General features: G+C 41.7%; 1 protein-coding gene across 1 annotated transcript in view; it reads right to left on the bottom strand.

The window, feature by feature from the left end:
* Positions 1-15,192, bottom strand: part of LOC117524892 (neuronal membrane glycoprotein M6-b-like) — a 42,460-nt gene extending 27,268 nt beyond the window's left edge. The window contains 1 exon segment of the mRNA XM_034186713.1: positions 14,998-15,192. Coding sequence (XP_034042604.1) covers positions 14,998-15,046 — 49 coding nt within the window. The 5' untranslated portion in view covers positions 15,047-15,192.
* Positions 15,193-17,117: the final 1,925 nt, after the last annotated feature.

The raw sequence follows: 17,117 nt of genomic DNA, 5'->3' as shown, positions 1-17,117 counted from the left end.
CTGCTGACTCAAACAACACTGTCACAAATTAAGACTAATGCAACGGTTCACAAAGAGAAAATATCACAAATATCTCCATAACTCCATATACGAGGTCTATTAGAAAAGTATCCGACCTTATTATTTTTTTCAAAAACAATATGGATTTGAATCACGTGTGATTGCGTCAGACAAGCTTGAACCCTCGTGCGCATGCGTGAGTGGTCCACCCCCTTGGCGGATTTTCATTGTCAGGAAATGGCGGAATGATTTGGGCTTTTTTTTTCCATCAGAATTTTTTCAGAAACTGTTAGAGACTGGCAGCTGGAAACCATTCAAAAAATTTATCTGGCTTTTGGTGAAAATTTTACGGGCTTCACAGAGAATAAGGACTGTTACTACAGCTTTAAGGACGGGTTTAAGGATGCTCGGCGCGCCGCGCTCCATGCCGCCATCGAGAGCCACAAGCCACCGGATCGTGACGCGCAAAGCCTCCGCTCGGCTTTCCATGACAAAATCTCTTGTTAAAAGTGAAATCTGCCGGAAAATGGTTCATGTCCAGCTCTTGTGATAACCAGAGAAATGGCACACGATGGTCACGGATCCAGACAGCCATCCGTTTAGAAATGAAATGGTCGTTCAGCCTGTCAATGGCGGCTTCGGAACGCGGCGCGCCCCACAGCCGTTGGGGGCCGTCCTTAAAGCGACAGTAACACTCCTTATTCTCTACCAAGCCCGTAACATTTTCACCGAAAGCCAGATAAATTTTTCTAATGGTTTCCAGCTGCCAGTCTCTAACAGTTTCTAAAAAAATTCTGATAGAAAAAAAAAGCCCAAATCATTCCGCCATTTCCTGGCAATGAAAATCTGACAAGGGGGCTGGACCACTCCTCACTCAAAGGTGAATGACGCAACCGACAGGCATGGAAAAACTCACGCATGCGCACAAGGGTTCAAGCTTGTCTGACGCAATCACACGTGATTCAAATCCATATGGTTTTTGAAAAAAATAATAAGGTTGGATACTTTTCTAATAGACCTCGTATATGGAGAATGAGCAGGGGAGGCCTTGAACTGGGAACCTTCTGCACAGGAAACAAGCATACTTAAACGCTTGGCCACCACCATGTGTATAAATGGTGGCCAATGGTGCTAGCATATCAATTTTAAAAACACTAAAATATCATGCAACATAAATACCGGATCACAGACTTCTCAATGGTCAATTAGTACAGTCAAATCAAATCAAATCAATTTTATTTATATAGCACCAAATCACAACAAACAGTTGCCCCAAGGCGCTTTATAAGCCATACAATAATTACGGAAAAACCCCAACTGTCAAAACTATAAGCTTTAGCAAAAAGGAAAGTTTTAAGCCTAATCTTAAAAGTAGAGAGGGTGTCTGTCTCCCTGATCCGAATTGGGAGCTGGTTCCAGAGGAGAGGAGCCTGAAAGCTGAAGGCTCTGCCTCCCATTCTACTCTTACAAACCCTAGGAACTACAAGTAAGCCTGCAGTCTGAGAGCGAAGCGCTCTATTGGGGTGAAATGGTTCTATGAGGTCCCTAAGATAAGATGGGACCTGATTATTCAAAACCTTATAAGTAAGAAGAAGAATTTTAAATTCTATTCTAGAATTAACAGGAAGCCAATGAAGAGAGGCCAATATGGGTGAGATATGCTCTCTCCTTCTAGTCCCCGTCAGTACTCTAGCTGCAGCATTTTGAATTAACTGAAGGCTTTTCAGGGAACTTTTAGGACAACCTGATAATAATGAATTTCGCCAATATTGCCAATTAATGCCATAGCAAGCCATAACATCCCTTACCAAAAAATAGTACTGATAAGTATATAAAAAGTAAACTAGAAGTATACTTGAAACATACTTGCATATACTACTTTTTGGTAAGGGATCTCAGATACTGTATTTACAAAAAACGATCAGAAAGGACAAACATGGTTGAGTCCACAGTAGTTAGCAGCCACTGCTAATGGGGCCCTGGAGCTTCTAGCACAGGAGCTATCATTCAAACCAACCATACACTTCATTTTATTTATTCATAACTTTATGGCGGCTTAAAATAGGTTAAACTAATTAACCACTGTACAGTTGTCATGAATAGGGAAACTGACTATAGCTACAGTAACACTGAGGATTTTGTCACAGGGGTGTATGGGGAAAGTGAGGGGAGCTCTGGGGGAGGGGGGAACTCTTCTTTGGAGCCAAATGCAAGCAAAGAACTGTATGATTTGGCACTTCCATACTGGCTTCATATTTCAGCACCGGACACTGATGCATGTTTTGAACCCCAAAAAAAAGTCTTAAATGGAATTTAAGCAGATCTGAGATTTAGAAAGGAAAACCATTGAGCCTGTAAAATATCATGTCCATCCTGATACATTCTCCATCATTAAACCTTACACGAAGTTCCCGACCGACTAATCTGGAAAGCAGGTACCAGGTTTTGTGACCAGGTAAGGATTACACTAGATTTTGTTGTTTATATCTTTTACTTTTTATGTTATTATTGTGCATTAAAGGAAATTAGATAGTCAGCATCTATCAGTCAGCAGTAAAGCACCAGCTCTTTGAGTGTCTTCTGTTGTATTTTTATGATGTACAGGTTTTGTAGTGCACATTTGGCAAAAATTGTCCTTTTCCACAAGGGATAACAGTAGGAAATGATGACTTGTTAAATAATCATGTAGTTAATGTGTCCTGCTCTGAATGAAGCACCACAAATGTGAGTCACGTGTTTTTTCCTTCCTCTTCCTAAACTGTTTCACATGCTAAAAGTCCATGACTAACACAATGTTCAACTTGAATTAATTTGGAATTTCTTTTGCTTGGGAGCAAAAGCTAAAACACCCCCTTAAAGTCTGAATTCCCAGCTGGGAAATTTTGGCATGGTTTTTCTCACATAGTTCAGAGACTATGTCACTGGAACGTCCAGTGGCGCTAATGCTATCATGATGGTGCTATTGACAGTTTTAGAGTATCCCAGAATCCTTTGCGCGCTGGGGAGGGGGGCTTGATAATGGCTCAGCTTAATGCTAACTTTAACATTGAAAATGCCATAGACATGCTAACGCGTTAGCATCTGCCCCATTTTTAAGTTATAAAATCCATGTATCAACTGCTTCAGAAGACCATAACAGGTCGGTTTAACATAAAAAAAAAAGGTAAATATTACTCATAGACATATGCTCTTTGGGGTTTTAGTGGAGAAAAATTAAGATAAAGCAAAATAAAACAAAGAACCAACAAAGCAGCAGATCAAAGATCGAAGCACTGCCTCATTGGTTAAAGGTTCAAAGCAATGGCTGATTATACAGACCTGCTGCAGGGTCTGTATAATCAATGTAGAGAAATGATCATTTTCCTGGCAAACGCCCCCAAAAACAACAGCCACTCTGAAGGACCGATAAGGAAATCATTAAGCAAAAAGGCTGTTGATGTCCATGGATCGAATCATTTCTTATACCCGAAAAGAACCGGTTCATGACACGCAAACCCTAAAAACAACACGCTTTTTTGTTTTTTTTTTTTAATAAAACTCACATTAAAGACTTACGATTATCTTAGTTAAACACCAAAATACATATTTTGATTGAACTCACATCCATAACGACGCAATGTTGCAAACAAGTTGCCGCAAACTCTTGTTTACACTGACAACGAAATCTCGGCCTCCCCAGCGAGAACATGATTACGCGCGAGATTTGACACTGTAAAGGCGTCTATAGAAACACAGTAGATCTTCAAATGTGACTGGAAATCCCCCCCAAAAAATACATAAAATGGAAACAGAAAGACACTGATGGACACAACTAATAAACATAAGAAAGAGAAATAGAGCAGCAGCTGTTTACTAAACCAAATGTCAGGCAATTTTGGGGTCTTACGGCAGAATCTAGATTCAATGTCACATTGGGAGAGAGAACAACATGTTTGGCACAGCAGTGTGCATCAAACTGGGGGGAACTGAGTCAGACAAGAGTCCAAAACATCCTGATACAAAGAACTAGTGAGTGCAGGCAGAGACTGTCCATCAGAGCGGCCCCTCAGGGGCCCATTCAGAATGTCACTGAACTGTGGGCTCGCTTTTCCGGTCCATAGTGCAGAGATCAGTACAAACCCGCTGCTCAGATCCATCTGGTGTACCAAGCACAGCCACAGTGAGCTGCTACAGGTCGGTGGAAACCACTTCACACCCAAAACCCAATTTTTACTTATTATACGCCTGTTCAAGTCTATTACAAATCCCTGCAGCGTCACTCCCACCGATCCTTCACCAGCTACAGCTACACAAACACGTCCTGTTGACACCACAAAGCATCAAACTGCTGAAATGTTCCAGCAGCTGGAGAAAAACATCTTCAGTAGGGAATAGGGTCAAAACAATTTATTGAGGAGGAAAAAAAAGACCCATCCTGGCAAATTTTCCGCCTTAACAAATTGCTTTATCCATGGATGATTTCACTGATGTACTGAAACAGGTTGGCTGGGTGGTGACCACAGATTTACCAGATAGGGTCGAGCTGTACAAAAGGCTTTCCCCGAGTGGATCGCAGGCCCGCCATCTTGGAAGGTTGAAGCGCTGCAGCGGTCTCGCGCTGTCAGTGGAAAATCATGCTCTGCGCTTGTAATCACTGTCGATTCTCTGGCCGACTTCTCCACTGTTATTTACATTTAAGATGTGAAAATTTATGCTTAGGTCAATTCAGATACATAGATTTGATATCTGAAGTCAGATTTATCATAACTCTTGATCCTTTCTCCCTAGAAGGCTGTGAATGGAGCACAAAGTGGAGGTCCTGTCAATAGAAAACTCATGTCATCACTCAACTCTCTGGCTGATTCCTCTTTTCTTTTTTTCTTTTTTTTTTCCCTGTGCTTTGACAGCGCAGGATTAGAACGAAATCATTCCATGCTGGACCGCAGCCCCCAGCCAGCTGTGCCCACCGCCCCCCAACGAAAAAAAGCCCCCGCCCACCCGGCACCCATGCATGGCATCCGACTGCCTAGATCCCCAAACCGGCCAGTAACGCATTTTTCAAACTTTTAACTTATCGTGGTTGGTACAGCCAACTGCAACACACGATCGTGGCATTCTCTGTGAAAACTGGTGTATATTAAGTAGAAAAAAACGTGGCAGAACAATACAAGCACCATGGTCGTCAAGTAGGAAATGAGCGTGACAGTGGTTTGTTGGTTACTATACGCGTTACTATGTGCGCGCGCATCAGGGACCCGGATGTTCGACCGTACCTATTGTGATATTTTGAAGAAATACATCTTTTTTAAAAACATGTTAGACTTTATGATGAGAAAAAGCTGTGTAGTTGACATGGTTTCCTTCAAAGCCATCTTTCTTTTTTCAGAACAAGCAAACTAACTTAAATTGTCAATACATCAAATCAAATCAATTTTATTTATATAGCACCAAATCACAACAAACAGTTGCCCCAAGGCGCTTTATATTGCAAAGCCATACAATAATTACGGGAAAACCCCAACGGTCAAAACGACCCCCTGTGAGCAAGCACTTGTCGACAGTGGGAAGGAAAAACTCCCTTTTAACAGGAAGAAACCTCCAGCACAACCAGGCTCACGGAGGGGCAGTCTTCTGCTGGGACTGGTTGGGGCTGAGGGAGAGAACCAGGAAAAAGACATGCTGTGGAGGGGATCAGAGATCAATCACTAATGATTAAATGCAGAGTGGTGCATACAGAGCAAAAAGAGAAAGAAACACTCAGTGCATCATGGGAACCCCCCAGCAGTCTAAGTCTATAGCAGCATAACTAAGGGATGGTTCAGGGCCACCTGATCCAGCCCTAACTATAAGCTTTCTAATTTTAGAGATATTGCGTAAATGCAAAAAAGCAGTCCTACATATTTGTTTAATATGCGCATTGAATGACATATCCTGATCAAAAATGACTCCAAGATTTCTCACAGTATTACTAGAGGTCAGGGTAATGCCATCCAGAGTAAGGATCTGGTTAGACACCATGTTTGTAAGATTTGTGGGGGCAAGTACAATAACTTCAGTTTTATCTGAGTTTAAAAGCAGGAAATTAAAGGTCATCATCATCATCAATAAACAATAATCTTATACAACTTAACCTAATACAATCTTATACAAAAATTTTACATAACCTAAGAGAACAACAAGATGTCTTTGGTACTACCGTATTTTCCGGACTATAAGTCGCACCGGAGTATAAGTCGCACCAGCCACTTTATCCATTATAAAGAAAAATAAACCATAAATAAGTTGCACTGGACTATAAGTCCCATGGACATACAGGTATGTTAACATGAAAAGTTCAGATGATAATATTGTGACGGCTACCGTTTTCGGATGCATATTTAACCAGTCTTAACTTGTAATCTGCAGAGTATGATTTTCTTTTTGGTGGCATTTTTTCGGGCCTTCTCCGTTGTCTTATGTTATCAGTAACGTTGAAATTTTTATTTTTCTATGGTAGTCAGAAGTCGCAGGAACAGTCACACAAGCCTCGAGTGCCCTCTCGTGAGCTGCATTTTACCTACGGATATGTTTGTATTTTGCGGACCACATTGCGAGCCAAACCATGCAGCGCCTACCTGCGCAGCTCATGACCGCCCAGCGGTGTCGATCCAGCTCCTTCCAAGTGCAGACGCTAATCCTCCGCCGTCGCTCAGTGCTCCCATGCAGCTCTCGGCGTCAACTCTGCTCACACTGATATCCAAGGGTTGAAGCTGTTTTGTTAGCTGTCCCGGAATAAACACCATGTTCGTCTGCTTCAAACGCTTTTCACAATCATCAACGCCAGCTCCTTCCAAGTGCACACGCTAATCCTCCACCGTCGCTCACCCAGTGCTCCCACGCAGCTCTCAGCGTCAACTTAAACACTCTGCTCACACTGATATCCAAGGGTTGAAGCTGTTTTGTTCGCCATGCTGGAATAACAGCAAGCACCGTGTTCGTCAGCTTCTCACGCTGTGGGTGAGGTGAGGAATACGCATCCAACGTTCTGTTCTCTGATTGGTTATCGCGACCAGCATAACCTATAGGACGGCCACCATACTACAGTGCCCATGATGCATTGCATTTCCTTTTCTGGTGGCCATTTTAAAACATAGATTGACTCTGTCACGTAAAATTGTTTTGTTACAGTAAATTAATTGAGATCCTACCGGTATATTTTTCATTTATAAGTCGCACCGGAGTATAGGTCGCACCCCAGGCCAAAACATGTAAAAAAGTGCGACTTATAGTCCGTAAAATACGGTAAGTCTCTCTGGAGGATCCTTTGGTACCACTGGAATGATGTTTACTAAACTAATGGTTACTTAAGGAGAGTCAAATGAGGGTTACGGCTTGTATTGTGAGGGAACATCAGCTACAATATATTGGCCAAGTGGGTGGCATGTTTCCATGGGCATGATCTAGCATGCAAATGCACCAGGTTTCGATGACCCCAATGGCTGGAGAAGCCCAAAAGGACACCCATGTTTCACCTAGCTGTGCCAGATAGATGGGTACCTTCAAGAAGTGGGAATAGACTCATTGTCTTTCTGGGTGGTTGCCATCCAGAACCCATTGTGGTTCCACGGTGAGCTTGATGTGGCAAAGCGTGGCACCAGCGCATGCTCCTAGACCTGATACCTAATAGTATAAAGAACATCAAATTATTGACATTAGGTATTCCGTACCTACAAAATAGACAGGCAATAGATTTTTGTTGTCGTTTTTCAATATTTGTTTACATATTTGGAGACGGAAATCAGGAAACACAAATTTTGGTTGTCTCAAACAAAAATGAAACCCGTTGACTGTCAACCGCGACTTCAAGATAAATCAATGTACCATATGTATGACATCATAATACGTTAAACAAATCAGATCTGTAAACACACAAAAAGAAAAAAAATCACAGATACACAGTATCAAACGTAACTCTTCCATGTGTGAGTCCTGATCAGCAAAGAGGTCTCTGAGCATCCAGTTCTAATCCGCCATCTTGCCTCATTGCTAACAGATGCACATGTTGGCATCAAATGTGTTGTTGTTTGTTGCTCCATTGAAGCGAGCTGCCAAAAAACCATTTATGAGAAACTGTCTTATTTTCCATACTCCCCACTTTGAGAGGAACAACACTGAAATACCGTAATGGCTCTAATGGCCATTCTCCAGGGATCAGACGTGGCCTCACTATTTTCTTCACTAACAAGGAATACAAGCACTGACAGCTAATAGCTGGAGACTGAAGTGTGAAGGAGCCGGCCTGAGACAAGCATTCACATTAATAACAATAAAGGTCCAATAATGGCTCATAAATTTTACATGTGCTTTTGGAGGCAGCCAGAGGCAAAAAAAAATGTGCTTTTGTCTGTGTGAGGTTTAATGTACTGCAAGAGGACTCACGTTTATTTGTATTTCCCACTCTGACAACTTGCCAATGCACTTTATAGATCAAAACAGCTGCTTCTGCCCAGTCCGGACCGTCTCCAAGCTCCCCAGACAAAACAGCAATAACAGATTGTAGAATGTCACCATTCTGGCTTGTCAGTTCCCATCATTTTGGGGGGAACAATATGAGTAATATGGCCCCCATGGAAATATGGATTTCTGACAGTTACATCCAGATGAATAATTCCAAAGGGAATATTCCATGCCCACAGGCACATATTAGTGAATGGATACCACATTTTACTTTAAAAGTAAGCAAGAAATTCCAGGCACATATGCACATATTTGCACATATTTTTACCCGAGGCCATCAAATATGGCCATCAGGTATTGCGGGCGCTTTTCGTCCGTCCATCCATCTGTTTGTGCTCAGCATAAAGCCAGTCCTATTACCGCTAGGGTCTTTAAATTCACAATGAACATTCTTGGGACACAAACCTTGGACAAGTTCAAAGATGGCTACCTTGGCCTTTTACGAGGTATTTTAAGAGGATAAAATGTCACATTCTGTACCTAATTTTATGGTATGATCTTGTGGATGTTAGTGTGGTGATGCCACTTCCTGGTATCACTAGATGCTAACTTCACTATGTTTTTGGCTAGGAATAACACCTTTCTCATATATTATGTAAAAACTAGCGAGAAATAAACACTTCTAAAACTGAAAATGCTGTTTTTGGAACCTGATAACACCTTTGGAAGGATTTACAAAAAAAACTTAGTGGACGTTAGCATGGTGGTGTCACTTCCTGGCTTTGCTAGCTGCCAACTTTGCTTCATTTTTGGCTAGAACTAACACTTTTCTCATATATTATGTAAAAGCTAGTGAGAAATAAACACTTCTAAAACTGAAAATGCTGTTTTTGGAACCTAATAACACCTCTGAATTGATTTACAAGACAATGTGACAATGTACAAATTGTACGTAAGATCTTATTAAGCTCTAAAACATTAATTAATTAAACAACTGCAAATTATAAAGAACACAATACTCATATGGCCGAGGGTATTTTAGCATTGTGTTATATGCTATGGTATGGACACAGACAAATGATCCAATACCCTTCCTGCTCTTAAGGAAAGGGTAAAAACTGAATTTGCCTTTCCTCTTCTGGTGGAAGTCAAGTCTGGGAGCATGCACTGGTGCTGCGGTTCACCATATCCACAACACCATGGAACCGCCTTGGGTCCTGGATGGCAACAACCCACAAAGAAAACCAGCCCATTCCCAGATCTCTAAAATAACCATCTATCTGCCGCAACCAGGTGAAACGCATACGTCCCCTTAGCACTGAGGTCCTCAATACTCAGGTGCTCACGTGCTGGATCATCCAAAGTGAAACACACCACATGGCCAAAATGTCAAAGCTGATGGTCTCTCACAATACAAGTTACAATGCAAAGTCAATCCAGCCATACCCAAGGATCCTCTGAAGTGACCTAGGATTAAAGAAATCCAGTTGTCACCTTTGGCCACTAGTTAGCATCCAAGTTTCACAACACAGCAAGACAGGCAGCACCAGGACCCCAACGACTTTGACTTTTGTTCTCCTGCAAAGATATCAGCATTGCCAAACACCTGTCCAGCAACCTGTCATGACTACATAAGCTCTTCCCTGGTGCCTCCTGATCTCAAAGGCAGAGGACCCAGAGACATGTATATCCCTGCCAAGATAAGCGAATGTCTCTGCAAGTTCAGCACATTCACCACACACTTTTGATGGCTTGAGTCCAGGAAGTCATTAAAAGCTGGAATCTTGGTCTTGATCCAGCACAATCTCAAAACCAGATACTCTTGATTACTCACTCAGCTTCTCAAGTGCTGTAATCAAAGTATTCATTAATTCTGCAAAGATCACAGCATCGCCCGTGAAATCAAGTTCAGTAAAACCTTTCCTCATCAACAAAAGCACCCAAGTCACTGATTTCCAACACCCAAGTCCATACAAGCATTGAACAATGAACACACCCCTGATGAATGTGAGCTTTCACTGTGGAAAAACTCAGAGTTTCTGCCTCTGGCTGGTTATGATGTACAAAAAGTACTTGGGGATTCCATGAATTCTCAGGATGTCCCAGAGTGTAGTCCAATCAACTGAATCAAACACTTAACAAAAATCATTATAGGCTGTATAGACGTTTTTTTTTTTTAGCACAATAAGAAAATTAGATACCCGATCGGTGCATGAAAACATGAAATCTGTGGTAATAGTAGCATTGTTGAATGTTGTTACCAATCTGGAAGGTTTTGAACATGCTCAAAAAAAATGTGATGTCAGGATGAACTGTGATCCAAAAAAATGTGAATAATTGGATTACATGTGGGTTGCAGGAGGAGATTAGCATTGCTTGGTGAGGTGCACAGCTCTGCTCATCGCTCTGGCATGTGGCAAAAGTAGATGTCTGTGGACATGTGGGTAGAGAATGCAGTAATAGGGATCTGATCATCCACTGCAACATAAATCCCATTAAATGGATGTTGCAATCTTCAACAAAAGACAGTTTTGAAATGTTAAGGTTGTAGCTTTCTGTAATAGTTTGGCAACAATAACCATGTTACTTTCATAGGCTGTATGTGTGTCATAGGCTGTCAACTGCTTGCATGCACAAGCACTTATGTCAGAGGCCTCATCCATATTCAGGTGTAATCTGCACTAATCGTCTATCATCCTATAGATAGCATCATAGTATGACACATGGATTTGAACTGCTATTGTAATCATTTTAGCTTGATATCCTGTTTTAGAATTGGGAAGGCAATCCAGGACAATAATAAGCAATTGGAATCTGGCTTTACTCCACCAAATCTATGATTTCTAAGATATTTATGCCTACTGTATCCCTTTCAAGTTGATTCATACATTTTTTAAGAGGATGTAGTCACTTTTTTATTTTAAATCCAGGACAATAAATATGGAGTTAAGATAAAAAAAAAATGGACCTCTTTCTAAATGACTTTTACACTGAACAATACAAATCCAGACCTGGATGCAGGTAATCACACAGGATGACCAAGCCACATCTACACCATCAAGGATGGAAAAATATGCGCTATGAAGGACCAAGAGACAGCATTTCCTAGTTCCTATTGCTTACATCAGCAGGAAGTTTCCCTAAAGATTGCCATTTTGTCTTTAGGCATTGGAACTCATTACTGAAATCCCCTGCTGAGGTGATGAAGAAAAACTGGCTACATCCAAATATGCATACTAGTTTACTATACAGTAGGGAGTACAGTACTTAGCATGCACTGAGTAGCCGGTGAAAGGTACCTAGATGATCTACTACTTCCACAGTGTACACAGGGACTACACTACGCTATCCCATGATGCAGCTGGAGCCTGGTAACTGAACAAGAAAACTATACAGGAATGTGCACAGAAGATTGTGGACATACATGAAAACAGTAGCGGAGTCCGAGGGGCCATGGAATTGTACAAATACACACCAGGAACCAAATATAAAAGTGTTACCATTGCAAAATAGATGTTTCTGTGGCATATGTGGGCATACGCATATATGTCATATAGAAACATCTACAACCCCTGGCAAAAATTATGGAATCACCGGCCTCGGAGGATGTTCATTCAGTTGTTTAATTTTGTAGAAAAAAAGCAGATCACAGACATGACACAAAACTAAAGTCATTGCAAATAGCAACTTTCTGGCTTTAAGAAACACTATAAGAAATCAAGAAAAAAGATTGTGGCAGTCAGTAACGGTTACTTTTTAGACCAAGCAGAGGAAAAAAATATGGAATCACTCAATTCTGAGGAAAAAATTATGGAATCACCCTGTAAATTTTCATCCCCAAAACTAACACCTGCATCATATCAGATCTGCTCGTTAGTCTGCATCTAAAAAGGAGTGATCACACCTTGGAGAGCTGTTGCACCAAGTGGACTGACATGAATCATGGCTCCAACACGACAGATGTCAATTGAAACAAAGGAGAGGATTATCAAACTCTTAAAAGAGAGTAAATCATCACGCAATGTTGCAAAAGATGTTGGTTGTTCACAGTCAGCTGTGTCTAAACTCTGGACCAAATACAAACAACATGGGAAGGTTGTTAAAGGCAAACATACTGGTAGACCAAGGAAGACATCAAAGTGTCAAGACAGAAAACTTAAAGCAATATGTCTCAAAAATCAAAAAATGTACAACAAAACAAATGAGGAACGAATGGGAGGAAATTGGAGTCAACGTCTGTGACCGAACTGTAAGAAACCGCCTAAAGGAAATGGGATTTACATACAGAAAAGCTAAACGAAAGGCATCATTAACACCTAAACAGAAAAAAACAAGGTTACAATGGGCTAAGGAAAAGCAATTGTGGACTGTGGATGACTGGATGAAAGTCATATTCAGTGATGAATCTCGAATCTGCATTGGGCAAGGTGATGATGCTGGAACTTTTGTTTGGTGCCTTTCCAATGAGATTTATAAAGATGACTGCCTGAAGAGAACATGTAAATTTCCACAGTCATTGATGATATGGGGCTGCATGTCAGGTAAAGGCACTGGGGAGATGGCTGTCATTACATCATCAATAAATGCACAAGTTTATGTTGATATTTTGGACAATTGAAAGGATGTTTGGGGATGATGAAATCATTTTTCAAGATGATAATGCATCTTGCCATAGAGCAAAAACTGCAAAAACATTTCTTGCAAAAAAGACACATAGGGTCAATGTGAATGAGCAGATCTGATTTGATGCAGGTGTTAATTTGGGGGATGAAAATTTACAGGGTGATTCCATAATTTTTTCCTCAGAATTGAGTGATTCCATATTTTTTTCCTCTGCTTGGTCTAAAAAAGTAACCATTACTGACTGTCACAATCTTTTTTTCCTGATTTCTTATAGTGTTTTTTAAAGCCAGAAAGTTGCCATTTGAAATGACTTTAGTTTTGTGTCATGTCTGTGATCCATTTAATATATATGCAGCATAACTTCACACGGATAAATGGTGTACGGTTTTGTTTTCGGCTGCAATCACTGAAGCAGTCGCGAAAAGTTTTTTTTTTTCGGTTCCCAGTGGAGAAGAAAAGGCGAGGAGGTGGACAGTGCCAGCCCCCCAATAATTCTGCTAATCTGTGAATATCAACTGACATATTTGTGGATCTCAACTGCAGTTTTGCGCTGAGATTGTCTCAATATTGCATAACTGAGCAAAGTGATGGACGTGTGTTCGGTGATCCACAAATGCTGAATCACCCTTCACAAACAGAATTTTCAGTTTTGCAAATAAACAATTATTTGTAGAAACCCACACACAAGTTACAAATCAGAAATTTGTGTTTGTGCATCACAAAGCACGTGATTCTAAGTGATGTGTGTGTGCACTGATACCACATTTTAGAGGAGCATGAGTGACTAAAACATATACCTTAGTATTTATAAAGCAATTTACTAGATATTGTTCATTTCGACGACATTTTGTGGAGCCCCTCCAACTTTTACCCCAGCTCCCCCTCAGCCCCCCCCCAACAAAAATGTCCTGGCGCCGCCACTGGAGGTGGGAGACGTTGTGTCGGTAAGTGTTAGGCTACACAGCTAACCATAGTAGCTACGTTCTCTTGCCTGCAAAATCGCCTCAACACGTTTGTGCTCCAGGTCATAAACAAGCCACAACACATGTCCACTTTCCCACCGTATCATCACTTTTTTTTTTTTTTTTTTGCATTTTTTGCCTCACTTTGTTTGCATGTAATTTGCTCAGAAACCCATTGAAAATGCTGTGGTTTGTACTCCAGAAATAAAGAAATTATGTCATATGTGTCATGTTTTACCCCTTTAGCGCACACCCTCAAACAAGATTGCGGTCCCCTATTACAGCTGAGTGAACGAGGACAACACAGAGGGTAAATGGACTGCATTTCTGAAGCAGAAGCTCAAAGTGCTTTACAATGATGCCTCACATTCAGCAACTCATGCACACCCTCACATATGCTGCCATGCAATGTGCTCCAAGTGTACACAGGGAATAACCTGGGGATTAAGGGTCTTGTCCAAGGGTACTGGGAGATTTTCCAAAGACTAAGACTTTTCTAAAGACTCAGATGACAAACATTCTTTAAATTTGACAAAATGTTTTATGACCGTCTCTGTCGTCAGTGTGCACACTGTGTGGCTCTTTGTGTGTGTGTGTGTGCGTGCACATTGATGTTTGAATCATTTGTCTTTGTCCTTGCCAGCCCCTCATCCAACTCATTAATCACATATCTGCCCCACTGAAAGAACAACTCAAACACACCCCGAGGTTTGATTGATCTGCTGTTGTCACGGCAACAGCCTCATTGTCGCTAAAGGTGACACCGTAGCGTGATGATGATGATGATAAAAACCAGCAGCACAACATCCCTCGATGGCACGATGAGCACAAACAATAGGCAAAAACATTCCTGATAATGTTGCATAACGTGGCCCTGAACGGTTTGCTAAAATGTTAAAATTTAAAATGCAAGTTGCTCCAAATATGGTGTCCAAGTTGAAACGCCGCACACAGCGCTTTGAAAAGAACAAAACCGGCCCTTTGTGCTCACTGGTACCTCTTTTGTCTTTCGTCTGGTCTTGGTTTTTGTCTGATGTAGTTTCCATGGTTGTAATTCTCCCATCCAACAAAAATGCCACCGTTCAGCAACTTCTTTTTCCGTCTCTCCTCTGAATTTCCAACACACAGCTCTTGTCACAAGGAAGCCGGTTGAATTTGTTCCAGCTTACCCAACCACTCGGTCACACGCATCCCGTAAAAGTCTACTTTCACAGCAACTTTGTCTTCTGTTTGAAATGATGCTCGGGATTCTTTAACACCACAGAACTCGAACCTTTCGCTAGCGTTAGAATACCGTTAGGCGCCGGCCTGCTGTAAAACGTCTGTGTCTCAGCATGGAAATGAAGCAGCGCCATGGACAGCAATCCGGGGCAAGCTGCCCTGGTGAGATCGGGCTTGTTCCTTGAAAGAGAGGGTCATGGGGGTTGGGAAGGGGGGGAGTGGATGAAATCCCTGCACTATGCGTGGGTGCACCGTTCCCAGCTGATCGCAGTGCAAAACAGGGGTGGGGTTGGGCGGGGAGGGCTGAAAGCGTGGATGGTCTTTAGTGTTGAAGCCTTCGTCTTCTGATTTGCACCATGTGCCCTCTGCTCCTGTCTGCATGCATTAGCATCCTCTGATTGCTGTTTTCTCCCCATCTAGTGGTTTCTAACTTACATAAAAAGACGAAGGGAAGAAGGAGACCACCCCTCCTCCCCAAACCCATCAAAAAAAAAAAAAGGATACAGTGTCCTCTTGGTCAGAAAATAGGGAGGGCATGATGAATTTTAACAGGGATGAGGATGACACAGTGAGAAGCCGCTTGTTAAAAACAACAGAGGAAGACGGCCGGTGAGAGATGACCAGAGACGCAGTCGGTGAGGGGAACAGGGAGAGAGAGGAGCTCGGCCGTGTTTGTTTGGCAGCGGCAGCAGGCTGATGAGTCCCGGGGGATTGCTAATGAGAGAAAGGCCTTTCAGCAGCGGGGGAGCCCCACTGGAGTGGGGTCTTCTCATGGATACCAGACCCCTGAGAGGAGGGTGACCACAAAGGGAGGGGAGCCTCAGGGGTCAGGGAAATCAACTTAGCAGGGATCCCACAACAACAAATGCTGCACTAATCTTCAAGCTTTTTCGCTGTGAGCCCTTTAAACCGGCAGGCAGACTGACATGATCTCTGTGAAGAGACTCCGGCACATATGCAAGATGTAAGGACGGATGCTTGCCTCAACCCTATTTATGCTGATTTATCAAAGCTATGCTTGTGATTTATGCTGAGAAAAACTTCCAATGCAACAATAAACAAAAGGCATCAGAGGGTTGAAGCATATCATCCACACACCACAATATAAATATAAATAACGGTGGTTTTGATTATGTATGACTTCATTATTGAAGACATTCATACCAATATTTTCCTTGATCTTTCTCCAGAGGACTCCAAAATATAATCACATCTAGATATCTATCTGTTGGAATATGCCTTATTTTGTTATCACTTAAATGTCTAAAGGAATTGTTTTCTTTAAATTTAAGTAGAAGTAACCCTGTTTTCCATACGCAGTGTTCAGATACGTAAGATATCTGATATCCTTGTCTCGCTTAGTCAGAGCAACAAGAAATCTCCATGGTGTGATTAATGCAAAGTTTCTGTTTTTCAATACGCAGTGTTCGGATACATGAGAATATCTGAGTTTTGTTTTGTTTAGTCAGAGCAAGTAGAAAAATAAACTGTTGACACACATTCGCACATGGTATTTGTCATCATATTTTGCTGATGTTGACACTTAACTAAAGATTGAAACTGTCCTTGTTCCCGGGAGAGACTGTGCTGATCGTTTCTGCTTTGTAACCATGGTGATGACATCCTTGTTTGCTTGAATGAATAAAAAGCGAGGTAGAGTGTCACTCAGCAGAGAGAGGGAAGGAGACAAGGAATGAATCTGTTGCTCGAGCGGTATACTCTCTCTCTCCTCACAAGCCAACACTCTGCTCGCGAGCAAAAGATAAACAGTGACTTAGGGTGTGTTTCTTTGATATCAGGCTGTCTGTGATTTCTATTACAGGGTAAACCTGACACTATCCAAGAAATATTCCCACCAAATTTGATCCGTCCAGGCTTCTTGGTTGTTAAGATAGT

The sequence above is a fragment of the Thalassophryne amazonica genome, chromosome 14, assembly GCF_902500255.1.
Source record: "Thalassophryne amazonica chromosome 14, fThaAma1.1, whole genome shotgun sequence".
NCBI lineage: Eukaryota > Metazoa > Chordata > Actinopteri > Batrachoidiformes > Batrachoididae > Thalassophryne > Thalassophryne amazonica.
Note: the sequence above shows the minus strand (reverse complement) of the source record. Positions and strands in the feature narration are given on the sequence as shown.